Source organism: Lagopus muta, chromosome 6 (assembly GCF_023343835.1).
Source record: "Lagopus muta isolate bLagMut1 chromosome 6, bLagMut1 primary, whole genome shotgun sequence".
Taxonomy (NCBI): Eukaryota; Metazoa; Chordata; class Aves; order Galliformes; family Phasianidae; genus Lagopus; species Lagopus muta.
This window is the reverse complement of record NC_064438.1, coordinates 57504791-57520919: the sequence shown is the minus strand read 5'-3', so window position 1 is coordinate 57520919 and position 16129 is coordinate 57504791. Positions and strand designations below refer to the sequence as shown.

The window sequence follows — 16129 nt, the reverse complement described above, 5'->3', positions numbered from 1 at the left end:
GCAGAATGAGTCCACGTGCAGCTGCTCATCAGCACAGCCTGGAGGTCTCAAACTCTCTCCACAGCCCTGTGAGCTCTCCCAGAAGCCCCAGCTAAAGCTTGGAAAAGAAATGAGTGCAAACATCACACTGCAGGAATCGTTATGTCCTACAAGTCAGTTGTTTATTGACTTTTTTCACTAAACAAGATGTACCCCATTCCCAACAGCAGCACAGCCTGCCCTGTGCCCCAGGTGCCAGCAGGCTGAGCTCTGTGGCTCAGGCTGTTCTGCTGCAGGTGAGCTCTGCAGTTCCTGACAGCTGACAGCAGGCTCAGGCACACTCAGTTACACTGCTCAGGGCAGAATATCTGCTACCTAAGGTTCACAATTGAAATTCCACAACATAAAAAGAGTTTCATAGACCAGACCAAGCAGAGAGCCGTGGTGCTTTGACAGCTGAAGGTTTACAACAGTTTAGCAATTTGGGTCACATACAATTTCCAAATCCCGTTTCTCTGACCTCTGTAGCAAAGTATGAGAAGCAGTTCCCTAACAGCACAGACTAAAACAGGACTCACCCATCACAGCACTCTTCAGCACAGACTAAAGCAGCGCTTCTCCTTCCCGTGTCTGCAGGGCCTCTCTATCTGCTGCACAGCCACCAATGTCCACAGCAGCAACTGGGACTTCAGACAGCTTTATTTCCACGTATCCACACCTCATTTTGCTCAGGGTTGGCCCTCACAAGTAACTTCACGGTGGACAAACCCACAACTAGGTTTGGCTGAAGCACAGCATCCACCTCCACTTGCATTAAATACAGTTATTGCAAACATCTTTACACAAAAATAGGTTTTCTCTAGGCCATTCACATGCAACTTCAAGGCGGGAAGCAACTACCTACAGTACAGCTACTTCATCTATACAGGTTTCATGTCTGCCACACGTGGTACAATTAATTATTACATCTTAGAACTGACCATCCATGCACCGCTCAGAGCTGTCAGCACAGGAGCTCAGGAGCCAGAGGTGTTGTTGCTTCCGAACCGTTGATTGACGCTGTGCAGCAAGTGCTTGGGGAGGCAATTCCAGGAGCTGGCCAACATCTCCTTAAAGCAAATGACTGCTTCGAGGCACAGCCTGGGGGACAGGAGCACACAGCTGCTGTTAGCATGAATGGAGTCCTGCAAGGTGAGCTAATGATCATTTACAGCTGTCTGCTGCCACACCACCACTGAATCTCACTCTGTGCCCATACTCAGCTGCTGTTGTTTCAGCTCTCTTTAAAGGAAGAAATGTTTTCAAGCATTTTAGATTGGCACTAAGCCTGCACCAGCTGCTTTAGAAGGGGGCACCACAGCTCAATGTTGAAGTCTTGCTTTCTTACCTTACAAGAGATCGTGGTTGTAGAGAAAACACAAGTATTTCATTACTGTGAGCCTGCACGTGGGAGGGAGAAAGAGAGAATCAGTTTGTGTGGATCCTATCATGACAGCAGAACCAAACCAGCCAAGGTTCAGAGGGATCTGGGTGAGGAAGGCAGACACAGCACAGGTCTGGGGCTGGAGTTCACATAAGCCAGACCCAGAACTGCTCCCCAAACCCCGTGGTGCCTGCAGTTAGCACTAAGGGAACTACAGGTGGATCAGTGCCTCCCATCCTGCTCTGCCTGGCCAGCACCCAGCTCAGCAAACGGAACAGCAGCAACCCAACAACCCCTGCGGGTGCTGCTGGAGCTTCCAGGTCTCCAGGGATCTGCATGTGAGATCCTCTGGGCCCAGGGACTGCAGCAGGCTCAGCAGTCACTGTTTTTTATTGTTGTTTTAAAGGATGAGGTGTTGCACCACTCTCATTTGCCACTTGCTGGTTCCACCTGACACCCTTGGTTCTGACATTAAAATGCACAGCTGTGCCTGTTCCCAGTCACTTTCCAGCCATGTGGGGACTTCATAGACCATAATACTCCCTGTCCTGGCTAAAGAAACCCACTCTGTGCCACGTGGCCTCAACAGGGCACTGCAGTGAAGAAACTGCTTTGGGAGGGGCCCACTGAGTTCACCTGGTGAGAAGCACCGAGCAAAGCTAAAGCAGGAGCCAGCAGATGAGAGCTCCAAGTGAAACACCACCATGAGGGAAACAAACCACGTCTGTTTGAACACTCTATAGTGACCTGCTCTAGAAAAGCAGCACGTTTCCCCTTAGAGCTTTGTTTGTGTGTCTGCCAGTCCTGCAGACACAGGATGAGAAGCACTTCATGCCTGCTGCAGCACTAAGGAATTGCAGCTCCTGCAGGCAGGGCAGGGCTGTGCAAGAAGGAAAGCAAAGCTTGGGATAAACTTACAGCTTTAGAATGGGCCAGCAAGTTGTTGGCACAGCCCCCAAAGACGATCACCTCTCCTTCTTCGCTTGCACAAGCAGTGTGCCACAGCCTGCAAACAGAAGGCAGCATTCAACAACAACACTCCACCCAAAAAGCCACGTCTGGGGTTTGAACTTGAAGCTAACACACGCAGGTCTGCCTTCCCAACGCTGTCCTGCAGCACTGACCAATGCAATGGGAGTCTGTGGTTTGAGGAATAGAACTCCTGGCCGGTCAATGCTGGACTGGGCAGGCTGCTCTGGTTAGAGCAGGGCTGCGGGGCTCAACTGCCTGCAGATACAGGCACACATCAAACTCCTGCAGGATGGCTGCAATGAAAATACAGCCTGTGAGAGCACTGCGTGCCCCTCCAGTCAACAGGCTGAAGGAACAGATCTGTACCTCTCTTGTGGCTTTGAAAAACAGCCCCCTCCTCACTGCCAGCAGCAGGGCCCACGGGCACAGCAGGGAACCACTGCTGCCATAAGTCCAACCCAAACCTCTTCCCCAGACACGATGGGTCACAGCTCACATGACACCAGTGTTTATGATGCCCTATGCATGCATCACCACTGCTTCAGTGCTTTTTAAATTGCTGGTCATCACCTCCAGTTTACTCAGGAGGTCTTTATGGAATACAAAAACACCCCGGGGGGCACAGGGCCAGCTCTGAATGAAGACGCTGAGAACAGTGTGTGTTTGTGGCACAGCAGGGACACACGGGCTCCAGCCAGCTCCTGTGCTGGCACACACAGCTCAGGGCCCCTTCAGCCTGCACATCCAGCCCCAAATCCCTGTTTCCTGCAGCTTCACAAAGCACTGAGCTACATGCTGGCTGCTTCCACCCTGGGCACAGCACTGTCATACAGATGCTGCACGTCGGTGTTTGTGGGGTAGGAAATGCTAACACAGGGTATTGTGCTGTTAGAAAGACAAGCAGTGTGAGCAGTGTGTGTCCTCCCTCAGTGCCATCACAAACAGGCCCCTCATTCTTTTTTCTTTGCTAAGTTTCCAAGTAAGGGTGCACCATACCTGGGTTTTTCAGAGTAGTTATGCTCAAACTGTACCCACTCGTTCTTGCTGATACAATAAATCCAGGCATCACCTGAAAACAAGCAAAACCCCAAATATAAACAGGATGCTTTTAGTTCTGTCACTGTTGTTGCAGTAAACCAGTACTATGGTATAATACAGTGCAGGCTGTATAATCTTTGTTCTTAAATAAATCAAGTTTTTCAGGACAAACCCTCTGCAGCTTGGGGGAACGGCTGTTTACAAGGATGGATGGTAACAGGACAAGGGGAATGGTCTTAAACTGAGACAGGGGAGGTTTGGGTTGGATATGAGGAGGAAGTTTTTCAGCCAGAGGTGGTGAGGCACTGGCACAGGTTGCCCAAGGAGGCTGTGGATGCCCCATCCCTGCAGGCATTCAAGGCCAGGCTGGATGTGGCTCTGGGCAGCCTGGGCTGCTGGTTGGTGACCTGCACACAGCAGGGGGTTGGAGCTGGATGAGCACTGTGCTCCTGTGCAACCCAGGCCATGCTGTGATTCTATGAAGCTTTGGGCTGCCTGTCTGAAAACAGCACTTTAATAGGAGGAAAGACAGAGAACTGCAGAGCTCTTACTAACTGCAATTTGCATGTGATGTTTCTAGAGCAGCCTGAGCTCTGTAAATAGCAATGTCTGCACACACTCAGTGACTCCTACTCTGTCAACTCAGCTGCTGGCCACAAGGAACCGGATCACAGGACATCACAGGACGTGGAGGGAATGTACAAAGACTTCAGGGTGACTAGGCAGTAGCTCAGGCTCTTACTGAAGAACACAAAGACAAAATCCTTTTGGAATGACTTACTTAATGGCTGCTTGTCAGTGGTGAATCCTCCAAAGAGAAAGAGATGATCAGAGGAAATGGGTGTTAGAGAATGCCAGGAGCGGCCCACCGGGCAGACGCCTTGTGCCATTCTGTGTTTCAACAAGAGCACCATTAATCACTGATGGGCTGAAGTTAAACAGTGCTGCTCATTATGTTTCAGGTCTTTGACCCACATGACTTCGTGCTGCACGCAGGTCATGACCCAACAGCAAGTTTTTACTGTGTCTAAAGCAAAAAGAGCTTTGCTCATATGAAGTCTTGAAAAAACACTGCTGGCAAAAACCAGGGAGCTCATCCTACTTGTGTCTGCTCACCTACTGCAGTTTACTAAGCTTCACTGGATTGATTAGAAGTGAATAAAGATGACACCTTTACACTGCTTTCCACACTAAGGAACTGGAGTTTTAGTACCTACATTTCATTCCACTCCCACGTATCCAAATTCAGGTAGTACAGGTCGTTCATTCGGGACTCCTACAACAAAGCAGAGCGTGGCTGGATGCTGCATTTGGGTTTTGGTAGCACAGCTCTCAGCAGGGCTGTGACTTACTCTGTATCTGCCTCCAAACACAAAGCCTCTGTTCCCCACTGTAGCACATGCATGAGCTGCTCGTGGTGATGGAGTTTTACCCTGGGAAAAGAAAACATGGAATAAGAAGGGAAGTTTATCAGATGTGTTAACAAAAGAAAACCTCATTCCAAGGGAAACCCCCACATGTGGGGCATCCCAGCCCCACAAAGCAGCCAGCCAAGGAAATGAGAGGCTGAGCTATGGTCAGACTTAAGGTCACCAAGGAGTAGGGAGCAAAAAGTCGTTCTGTGGGCAGAAATGTGTGAGGCAAAAGGCTTCACTGTGAACAAGGTAATGATATAATGAATGCCAGGCAGGATTTTTGTCGAGCTACTGTGAAGTATCTAAGATCCATAGGAATTCAGACAAAGCAGATCCTCGGTAATTTGAGCAAGGAGTTACTTATCTCACATTTCATTTCTTCAAACCCTGTGGCAGCCTCACTCTATTTGTCCCTAAATACTGCTGGGACACTTTAAATGAGGCCACTTTGCAGTTGCAGAGCTTTTTGTTTTGACAAGGATCCAGCAGTCAAGTGACACACAAGGAGCTGCCATGGACACACACAGGAAACCATGAACTTTGTTTCCCTGAGCTCCCCTTAAGAACAACACCACTGAAGCATGAAAGAAAGCAACTCAGTGGGAAAAAAGATGAAGAGATAAAGAGCACAGAACAGGCGAGCTTCTTACTTTTGGAGAGGAGGGAGAAGCCACAGAAACAATGTAAACCAGCACTTGTTATCGGCCTCAAGTCGCACCAGGTGGAGGCCCAGGGGTTAGGAAGGATTTCTTTCATCAGCAACCTATTCTAACTTAAATGTAAGCAGTGAAGGCAGGCCTGGCAGAGTCATGTGTGATTTCACAGGCTGCTAGAAGAGATACAGCACGACTTTCTGAAGAGCTGTAACTTCAACTGCTGTAAGAACAGTGATTACCGTAGTTATAGGCTGGCTCCAGGTAAATGTTTCAGTGTCCAGAACATGCACGTGGTCATTCCACCCTCTAGGAAGCCCTGAATTCTTTAAAAATATTTACAGAGAAGCAAGTTTTAGTAGGCACTAATGAACTATTGGGTGTCAACAGAAATAACTTCAAGGTGAGAAAAGTTTGCTTACCCAAAAAGAGGTCTCATCAAATTCAAAAGTTCCTCGTTGTTTCCCTTCAGGAAAATAACCATAGCCTCCAAAAAAGATTAGCCTGAAACAAAACATGCAACAAACGTGATCACATTTCTCACTACCAACTAAAGCTCTGTTAAAGGTTGGGCTCAGACTGAAGGCAGGGAAGCACCTCTGACTTCATTATTTCCAAAACATCAACAGTGCAAGTTTGCCAGGTGTGGGGCCCTGTTTCTTGCCTAACCGACCTCAGCACCCACACAAAATCCCTCTCTGGAGGTGTTTCCCAGGCCCCAGGCTGCTGAGCTTTGCTGCTGTTCTAAAAGCAAAGCTGCCAGGCCAGCTGCCTGATCCCCGTGCTCCAGCCTTCACTCTCAGGGCTCCCACACAGAACTATGGGCTCCTGCCTCTGCCCTTTCCAAGCGTGCTGCTCAATTTCCCCAGTCCCAAAAGATTCACAAACAGTCCTTTGAGAAGCCATGGAACATAGAGAGTGTGTGGGTGAGAAGAGAGAAGCCACCAGAGAGGAGAGGGCTGAAAGGCAGAGCTCAAGTGCCTGTTCTGCACGGAGCCCTGTGTTTTTGCCAGAAAGTCTTAATGAAGAAACACAAAACAACTGATAAAGCTGACAGAACTGCCACAGCTCGAGTCCTGCAAATCCACAGTGAGCTGTCTCTCCATGCCTGCAATCTGGAAAGGAACACCACAGGCACTCTGCAAGCTTTGCTTTCTCTGCAGCGAATCCCACAACAAATGCAACCAGCACAAACCAGGCAGAATTAAGAACACGCACTGCTGAAAAAGCAATATATGTTTTGTTATTAAAATGGCTTCCTGCTCTCCTGCTCGTGAAGCATCAAAGACACACAGGCTGTTCCCTGAGATAAGAACAACAGATTGCATTTTGTGTGTAATGGGAATCCCAGAACAGGCTTCTCTGTCCTTGCCAAGAAGGGCACAGATACAAGCAACCACTCTTTACAACAGCAGACCAAGAAGCACTGTGGAAGATTTGCCTGTAAGGAGCCCACTGTTTGCACCGTGACTCACGTGGATACTTTGTGGCTTACACACACCCAGACTGGGAATTAGGTCCTTCATTTAGCAACAGCTAAAGGACAGAGCAGATTTAAAAGGCTGGGGGACAAATCCAGCATCTTCCCAAAGCACATTTGTGCTGCAGGCAAGAAGTCCTGCTGCTGCAGCTCTTGTGCAAACAGAAAGACACAACAACAGCAAGGCTGGGAGTGATGAAAAGCACACACACACACACACACACACACACACACACACACACACACACAAGGACTGCTGTGCTTTGCTGCTGGAGCCTTACTTGTTTTTGTAAACCCACACGCCGAGTTTGTCCTTTGATGAAGGGGGGACCCCCTGACACTCTACTCTGACCCACTGCAGCACTTTGTCCGTGGATCTGGAATTTAACATGTAGAACTGTAGAAAATAAAAAGATTTCTTTTACCCAAACAGTTAGCTGAAAGCTCAAGTCTGAGCGATGCTACACCAACAACCTGTAATTGGCACGCATTGGTACAGCAGCACTACGTGAGCTCTCTCTCCCTCACTGCACAGAGCACAGATAACATGAGGAATGAACTGTGGACCCAAAGATCCTTTTGCAGACTCAGGCCCCAAACATTCTGTTACAAAAGGAACAGGACCGTGCACAAATGGGACCATTCAGAAGCAAATGAAGGTGTGCACAACATCACAACTGCCTTGTAACTTAACAGTTCCAAAAAAGTGTTTTTAAAGCTTTTGCACAACACCTCCTGAGATTAATTCAGCAACCTCTGGAAATTTCCACCTTTCAAAGAAGCAAACCTGGAAGCTCTGGTGTGATATAATTTACAGGGTGAACTGCAGAGCAAGTGCCTCCCAAACAAGTAAAAGGTCACAGCGCTCCTCTGTGCTGGAAAGCCACCAGGGAGCAATGGTGCAGAGCTGGAGGCCAGCCTCAAGTTTGGAAAACAGATTATCTGACCTGCAGCAGAGAACTAACACACCGAATGGATCAAAGTGTGCCAGCTGATCACCTGAGTGGAAAATAAAGAGATTCACGTGGTGAGCACAGCATTTTGTTAGCCAGAACCTCTCAGGCAAACACGAAAACACATGGCTTCAGTTGGTTTGCACCTGAGGAAGCTGCTGACAGGGCACAAAGGCTGCTATCTGCTTGCCAGTAGGTGAAGCCACGGAGCACACAGGGCCTGGATCCACGTTCAGGATCCCATTACTAACATTAAAGCTCTGAACCGATTTCCGATCCGTCCAGCAATTCAGAAGAAAAAGCTTCTGTGATTTGCTAAGTCGATCCATTTCCTGCTACAGATAGATTTCAAGTAACTGAGAAGTCCAGCTCTGTACAGAACGGGACCAAAAGCTAACGATGAGGGACTCATTTGTGAGAAAGGGTTTACTAAATCACTGACCTTGTTTGTGTTGCCACGTGCATGGTGTCCTCCAAACAGATACACCACCCTGTCTACACACACAGCACAACTTCCAGACATGGAGGGTGGAACATCTCCCTCTGTCTTACTCTTCTTCCTACGAACACAGAATCAGACATTATAGTTACCCAAAATAAACAGGAACGATTTTGTCTGGAGTGAAAACCTGAACCACCACCATCACATCTGTAACTCTGACAGGTCGCTGTGCAGCACTCAGCTCTGAGTTTTTCAGACCCACGAAGCTTGAACATTTCACAACACCAGGCACTATGGGGAGCTGGGGTGGGGAAAAGACAGCTGAATTATCCCGTGGTTTCTGAGGGAGGAATCCTGTCTGCCCAGTGCAGGAGTTCAGGGTGCTGTTCCCATTCCATATCCCAGAAGAACCCCAGGCAAAAAGGCTGCACCTGTCCAAACTGCGGGTTTCATTTTGCTGCTGTTTTTCTCTAATGTCTGTAAACACCATAAATGCACTGAAGGCTTCCCAAACCACTCTGCCAAGCAAGAAGTGCTGAAGTTGCATTTCCTGCTAAGCACAGAGGAGACTGGGCTTCACAGCACGTGGCCCCAGCCAGCTACAGCATCAGAGCAGCGTGTTCCCTTCTCCTCCTGTGCTTTCAGGCATGCAGTTCCACACCACGTTATGGCCCCTAGCAGACCCAGCAGCTTCTTTGGCAGCTTAAATACTTAGCAAAAACGACAAGAAATAAAACACAGGAGGTACCCACAACGCTTCCTCCGCCACCACGTGGCACCCACTCAGTGCTCAGGTGTTGCATCCTACCCCAGACATCCCAGGACACCCCATGCTGATGCTGACATTTGCCTGTGCTGACTCCCTGAGCTCTCTCTCCCACTTCACCCCACTCACTCCTGGGAAAATTTGTTTATCACATGAAAAAAAACACAAAATAATAACTTTGGAAGTATTGTACACAGTATGCAACAGCAGGATAGGTGGGAACAAAAAAGTCAGGGAGTTCCCCTTCTGCCCACAGACCCTCAGTGTGGTCACTGTACCAATTTAAGACTTGTTTTTTTTCCATAAAGCAAAAGATATCAAGTTAATTATTTACTGTACCATCTTCCAGTTTCCATGTTGTAGATCCATATTTCATCTCTAGGCAGATAGAAGTCATAAAATCCCCTAACTTGGGCATTCTGCAGAACATATCAGAAAAGAAAAAGGACGCTTGAATTACAGGCAGCTCTGAATGTTTACAAGCCCTCACAGACCCAACCTGCAAAAACAACAGGAGCAGTGCCTGCTGCCCTCTTATACCTCCTGCCTGCACACAGCCATTTGAACCTTACTACTGTTTCTGCTGGGGACCAAACTCCCCACGGGGCCACAGGCTGGGACACATGGAAGCTGAACCCTACGTTCACATGCCAGGCAGAGCAGCCTGGGTGCACAAAGGAGCCAAAGTGCTCTCTGTAATTCCCACTCCCATGACACCAACTGAATAATCACAGAACCACAGCACGGTTGTGTTGAAAGGGACCACACAGCTCCCAGCCCCACCCCTGTTGTGGGCTGACTTCCCCCCAGCTCAGGCTGCCCAGGGCCCATCCACGGCCTTGGGCACCTCCAGGGATGGCAATACATCAAAGCTTTGTCTTGAGCTAAAATTCACCCACTGAATCTGCTGTCCAGTGAAAAATGATTCCTTTTCATTCCTGTCAAAACTGTAGAATGGTTTGGCTCCACTTGCCATGCATGCACCTCAACATGTTAAATAACCAACTCGTGATTGGTAACATGCAACATACAGTTGTGCTGATAACGGTGTAAAAAAAGCAACACTTTGCAGGGAATGCATTCCATAGCAGATTGTATGTTCTACCTTTATAACTGGAGCTTTAGCTTTTTAGAGGAGGGATCATAATCACAGCATGGCCTGGGTTGCAAAGGAGCACAGTGCTCATCCAGTTCCAACCCCCTGCTGTGTGCAGGTCGCCAACCAGCAACCCAGGCTGCCCAGAGCCACATCCAGCCTGGCCTTGAATGCCTCCAGAGCCACGTCCAAACAAACAGTACATAATTACAAGCACTAAGGGTGACAGGCAGGTAGCACAGAGCACAGTGTACCTTGTATCCTCCCCAGACGTACATGCAGCGCCCATCAGTCACTGCCACGTGCCCGCTGCGCTCTGCAGGGCTGTCGTTCTCCAGCTGCTCAAAGCTGTCCTCAGCTGGAGCCGGGAGCTCTTCATCTGCCTGCAGGTCTTCATTATCATCAGCCATTTTGATCTGGTGCGACACACAATAACGGAACGGTTTTGAAAACCATCAGGGTAAACAGAGGGAAAAAAAAACGATAAACCACACGCTTTCAGAATGATGTTCTTCAGGAAGAAGCTTTCACATCACTCAGGAAAGTTTTAGAAGGGCAACAGAGCTGTGAGGGCTCAGGAGCGCATATCTTACAGGGAGTGGCTGAGAGAACTGAGACTGCTGTCCCAGAGAAGAGGAGCTCAGAGGAGCCCTCATCACTCTCTACAACTCCTGAACAGGAGGTGGTGAGGTGGGGGTCAGCCTCTGCTCCCTGGCAACAGTGACAGCATAAAAGGTGATGGCCTCAAGTCGTGTCAGGGAGGGTCAGCTGGATGTTAGGAAAAACAATGTCTCAGAAAGAGCAGTCAGGTGCTGGACAGGCTGCCCAGGGAGGTGGTGGGGCCACCGTTTTGGGCCTCCAAAGCTAAGCCTCCTCCCCCCCAAACCATCCATGCTGCTCAGTGCAGGACCTCACCTACATCGCAGAACAAAGCAGAGCCCCTCTCTGCATTACACCGCGGACAGAAGGCCCAAACCTACCGACGGGGCCCAGGAGGAGCCCCAGGGCAGCACCAGCTGGGAGGTGCCAGCCTCAGGCCGCCAGCTGCCGGAGCCTTCGGGCGGAGCGAGGGCTGAGGCGGCCGGGGGCAAAGCAGGGCTCGGTGCGGACAGGGAAAGGTCTTCAGGGGGGCACGGAACGCGAGCGGGCTAACTGCGACTTCAGCATGAACCGCCTCAGTGACCGGCACCGCAACACCCCCAGCACGCAATTCTGCCGCGTTAGTTACGCTTCAGAGACCCCTGCCCACCCCTCTGCCTCAGGCCCACCAGACCCGCACCGAGCCCTGCCCACGACCAGCACTATTTGCGCGCCGTAGAAGACACGCCACACAACGCCTGCGGCCTTCGGCCACACTCCCCCCGCACCGAGCGGCCCCGAGCCCCGCACGGCACTCCAGCCCTTGCCTCAGGGGACCCCGCCGCCTCCCCTCAGCGCGGGGCCGAGGCACAACGCTCGCACAGCACCGCTCCCAGCCCAGCCGCACCCCCCGCTCACCTCAGCGGGCCCCGCGCAGCACTAACAAACGCCGGGGCCGCACTTCCGGTCGCACTGCGCAGCACCAACAACAGCAGGGCCGCACTTCCGATTGTACTGCGCAGCACCAACAACCGAGGGCCGCACTTCCGGCCGTACTGCGCAGGCGCAGCTCCGCCCGGCGGGGGAGGGGCCGCAGACGGGGCGGCGCAGAGGCGCTGCGCCGTGCGCAAGAGGTTGGGGGTGTTGGGGAAAGCTGTCGGTTTCAGATCGTGGGTTTCACAGTGTAACACGTCACAAAGCATCCAAACGGATCGTTCTCCAACTCTCTATAAAACTTTAATGACTGCGCTCCTGTTAACTAGGTATCTGAAACAGAAAAATAGCGAGTACTACATCTGCTCTTCTTTAACCAATAAATAAACGTTTTTTCAACAATTAAATAGAAACTTTACACGTTCCAATACAACGTACAGCCTATTTCCCAAAGCACTCGGTGCTGACAGGCGCTGTAACGCTCCCTCCCCTCTCGGTGCGGCTCCCTTCAGGCTGTGCTTCCACCCCCCGGTGCAGTGTTCAGCCCTGCCTTTCAGCCAGGTGCCAGATACCAGTTTGGTTGATCTAACGGTGGGATTCGGTGGTGCTATGCCAGGTGTGACTCTCCCAAGGGCAGTGCTCCACTCGCTTTTCAGAAGGCTGGTGCCATAAGGCTGCGGTAAGCTCTGTGGCTTAAGCCACATTTTGGTCAACTGAATGCATTTGGTGGCACATCACCTTCCAGAGGAACAAGTTGTATGGGCTGTCTCGTTAAGACCACAACAGTAGAAGTTAACAATACATACAAATTAAATTTTCCCAATTTCCTACGGCGCAGAAAACAAAACGTTTTCCATGAAAAGGATTTCCTCATTCTCAAACTTCACTTAGAAACTCAGCTGAACATACTGTTGTTCTGTAGCATTAGGAAAGTTCACTAACAAAAGACTTGGCCGTACGCTGTGAAGAAACCGAAGCGTTCAGCAGCTGTGTGCCCACTGCTCATGTGCTGCTCAGCTGGCACTGCCGCTCCGTCTCTGCTTTCTTCTCTTGCCGGTGGTTCATTGCAGCCCAGAAGGTTATTTTCTTCAGCACCTGCTGCAGAAGTTTGGATGGCAAACAAGGGATTTGATTGTTCAGTAGGGCTGCGTTTTTACCAATGCAGTCAAGGCACAACCTGAAGAAGAGGTAGGGAAAAAAAAGGAACAAAAAAAGGAACATTTTTTTTTTAATTAAAAAAAAGGTCCTTAGAGTTCCCAGCACAACAAAGATATGTCCAGAACAGGGCCACTAAGATGATCAGAGGGCTGGAGCACCTCTCCTATGAGGAAAGGTTGAGGGAACTGGGCTTATTTAGCTTGGAGAAGCTCCAGGGAGACCTCATGGTGGCCTTCCAGTGCTTGAAGGGAGCAGATAAACAGGAGGGGAACGGCTGTGTGTGAGGGTGGGTGGTGATGGGACAAGGGGAATGGTTTTAAAGTGAGACAGGGGAGGTTTGGGTTGGATATGAGGAGGAAGTTTTTCAGCCAGAGGGTGGTGAGGCACTGGCACAGGTTGCCCAAGGAGGCTGTGGATGCCCCATCCCTGCAGGCATTCAAGGCCAGGCTGGATGTGGCTCTGGGCAGCCTGGGCTGCTGGTTGGCGACCTGCACACAGCAGGGGGTTGGAGCTGGATGAGCACTGTGCTCCTTTGCAACCCAGGCCATGCTGTGATTCTCTGATTTAGGTAAGTTATCTGTAACCCAAAGTGGTGCTGAGTAAAAGCTTCGTGCAATGTTCAGTACACGTGTTGTGCACACACGTGCAGGAGACAGAGGATTAGACACCAACTGGTGTTTAAACTGCTATGGATTATTATACACTGCATGTTTCAAAGGTTTGCTGAGTCATTTTACAGTTTACCTGCCTACACAGGATTACATTAAAACCTTTGTGTACAAACAGCACCAGAGCGATGTAAACAGCCTCAGCTCACCTGAGAAGTGAGTAAGGTTGTGTCTGAAATATCAGCAAGTCACTGCAGTGACCCTGATTGAGAGAAAGAAAACAAGCATGTAAATGACAAACAGCTTTTCTCAGAAATACTGCTATTTTGTACATCAATATAACACCTATTGCTACATCCAAAGTTTTAAATTGCAGACAAATAATTATTTAGAAGGAATCTGAATAGTAGACTTCTTTATGAGCCTAACAAAAGCAAGAAAAACCCTTTCTAAACTAGCTTTCAGGAACACCTAAGGTCACATCATCCTCTCATATCCTTGTATCAGGAAAAACTTCTTTACTGAAGGGGTTGTTAAGGACTGGAAGGGAGTGGTTGAGTCTCCATGTGTTTGAAGACTGTTTGGATGTGGTGCTCAGGGCCATGATTTAGCAGAGGGTTGTTAGGGTTGGATGGTTAGGTTGTGGTTGGACTCAATGATCTTTAAGGTCTTTTCCAACCTGAGCAATTCTATGATTCTATATCAGCAACTGTATTAACTTCATTTTATTTCACTTATATTAACTATAGTGCTGGGATTTTGTTGTTCAGTTTACTGACCGTGTCCATGAAGTGCAAGTCATCTTTGCTTCCACCAAACACCATCACCTCTCCTTCTTTTCCAAGGCAGGCTGTATGCCACAGTCTAGAAATAACATTGTGAATAGGTTCAGTGACCAAATAACAATGAGCAGATGTGTGTTATCAGTAAAACAATTCCAAAAGTTACATATTTTTATGCAATACATCCACATATTAACTACCTCACACACTTTCCTACATTCCTCATATTCAAGTTTCTTTTCACAACTCTTCCATTAGGGGGTCTGCATTCCTTTAAATTAAAATGGAAAGGTCACCTTTGCTCAGTCCTGGGATTGCACTTCTTGTGCACAGAGAGCCTTGAAGTCTCATTCTTCTCACACCACTTAGCAAGAAGAATTGCAAGGTTTGAAATAATTAATTTTACAACTTGCACTGTGAGGTGGAGAAACAATAAAGCTGGTTCTTCACTGTTTGTGTCTTAAGGAAGACTTTGTTTGCTAGTGAGCCCTCAGCTCCACGGGAGTGAAGCCCAGTACGAGTCCTTCTTTTCTGTCTGAGCATTTATTTGCACAGAGTAATACCCTGGGAAGTACCTCTGAGGTTTCTGCTTTGTCAAATATTACTGACCAACTGATTCCAAACATACATGGCAAAGAGAGGCAGATGTACATGTAGAGTAGTGCAACATAACCCCCACCTTTTAGAAAACCAAGACAAAGACATTATTTAAAAGGTTTTCAAAAACTAACCCAGTCCCTTAGAATATTATGTAATTATTCCATTACTGAACAATACAAAAGGAGAGAGCAATGTGACTATCCTTTCCATGAGAATTTTGGTGAATGATTACATTTCATGCAGACCAGTACACTTTTGTCACTACTTGACTTGGCTGTATTGTAGTTACTTTGTCTTATGTGCAAATCAGTGTGCAAATTATCAGTGGTGCAACAGAAAGTTGCAGTGGAGAAATTTTAGAAAGCAAGCTTTTATCAAAACAGCCTTTATCCTGTTTCTTTAATCCATGAGATAATTGTATTTGTTTCAAAGTCGTGGGGATTTTAGTACTGACTCTTATCCCTGAGCACTAGGATGAGAGCTTGGTAGCACAGATTATCTCATATCACTTTTGTGCTTACCCCAAATCTCACGGGGGTCATTTTCTGTGCATCAATTACTTATGCCATGTCCACAAGTAATTTGTACTGTACGCATAAAAGCAGGTAGTATAAAAAAAACAGCAGCAAAAACAAAACAAAAAAGTTGGCTTAAATAATCTTGCCTTGACGACGACTCTGCTACTTCAGTAGCTACACCTTGCCAGGTTTACTTTTTATTGCTAGCAGACAAAAACGTGTCAGTTTTCTACTGGTGTATCACCACTGAAGTAACAGGATGATTATGGCCGCAGAGCTCTGGCCCCTTACGTGAACTTAACCAAAACAACACATGCAGCTACAGCTCTTGTGCAAAAGGAAGCATTCGCACTTTCTTACTCCATTCACTTCAATTATTCACCGCTCTCCTCAGGCTGAACTGCGTCCCACCTTTTCTCTTCCTCATACCTGTGCATAGATCTGTCTCTGCCTTATCTGCCTTAGGGAAACTCTGGCCTGGACTTCATCACCGAAGAACACTTGAAGCCTTTCCTGCCTTCACCTTGTTGCCATCCTATCTTGCAACCTGATGCATTTCTCTACAGACTGACAGAGTTTATGTCCTCTCACAGCTGCTCTAACTTAGCACCTAAACATTCTAATAAAGCATGTTATTTAAATTACACAGGAGCTGAATTCATGTAACCTTTTACATAGCTCTTCTATCTACAGTAACAGAATTACATGGCAATGCAAACACTAGGAATTTCTAA

General features: G+C 48.4%; 3 protein-coding genes across 4 annotated transcripts in view; 1 reads left to right on the top strand and 2 right to left on the bottom strand.

Moving 5' to 3' along the window:
• The window catches only part of VCPKMT (valosin containing protein lysine methyltransferase), a 92876-nt gene that overhangs the window by 42948 nt on the left and 33799 nt on the right, over positions 1 to 16129 (top strand). The gene's annotated exons all lie outside the window — the stretch shown is intronic.
• Positions 135 to 11849, bottom strand: KLHDC2 (kelch domain containing 2). 2 transcript variants are annotated; one of them, XM_048949193.1, is made up of 14 exons: positions 11715 to 11849; positions 10472 to 10633; positions 9461 to 9540; positions 8356 to 8473; positions 7242 to 7357; positions 5903 to 5984; positions 5723 to 5806; positions 4765 to 4845; positions 4630 to 4688; positions 4194 to 4303; positions 3371 to 3443; positions 2321 to 2408; positions 1367 to 1419; positions 135 to 1119 (listed from the first exon to the last, which is right to left on the bottom strand). In XM_048949193.1, the coding sequence occupies exons 2-14, from the start codon at positions 10625 to 10627 to the stop codon at positions 996 to 998; spliced, it is 1224 nt and encodes a 407-aa protein (XP_048805150.1). In that variant the 5' UTR covers positions 10628 to 10633; positions 11715 to 11849; the 3' UTR covers positions 135 to 995. The 2 variants fall into 2 exon arrangements, with proteins under 2 accessions (XP_048805150.1, XP_048805151.1); XM_048949194.1 differs by lacking the exon at positions 11715 to 11849 and adding an exon at positions 11624 to 11647.
• The window catches only part of KLHDC1 (kelch domain containing 1), a 28654-nt gene continuing 24532 nt past the window's right edge, over positions 12008 to 16129 (bottom strand). The window contains exons 11-13 of the mRNA XM_048949195.1: positions 14275 to 14359; positions 13705 to 13757; positions 12008 to 12906 (exon numbers count right to left, since the gene is read on the bottom strand). Of these exons, the coding sequence (XP_048805152.1) occupies positions 12732 to 12906; positions 13705 to 13757; positions 14275 to 14359 (313 nt within the window). The 3' untranslated portion in view covers positions 12008 to 12731. The remainder of the gene's footprint in view (positions 12907 to 13704; positions 13758 to 14274; positions 14360 to 16129) is intronic.

Coding starts and splice junctions, on each gene's coding strand:
- KLHDC2 (XM_048949193.1), bottom strand. CDS start 10,627: ATGGCTGATGATAATGAAGACCTGCAGGCAGATGAAGAGCTCCCGGCT. Junction 4,846..5,722: donor GGAGCCAGCCTATAACTACG/GTAATCACTGTT, acceptor TTCTTTTCCCAG/GGTAAAACTCCATCACCACG. Junction 4,304..4,629: donor ACGTGGGAGTGGAATGAAAT/GTAGGTACTAAA, acceptor GTTGAAACACAG/AATGGCACAAGGCGTCTGCC.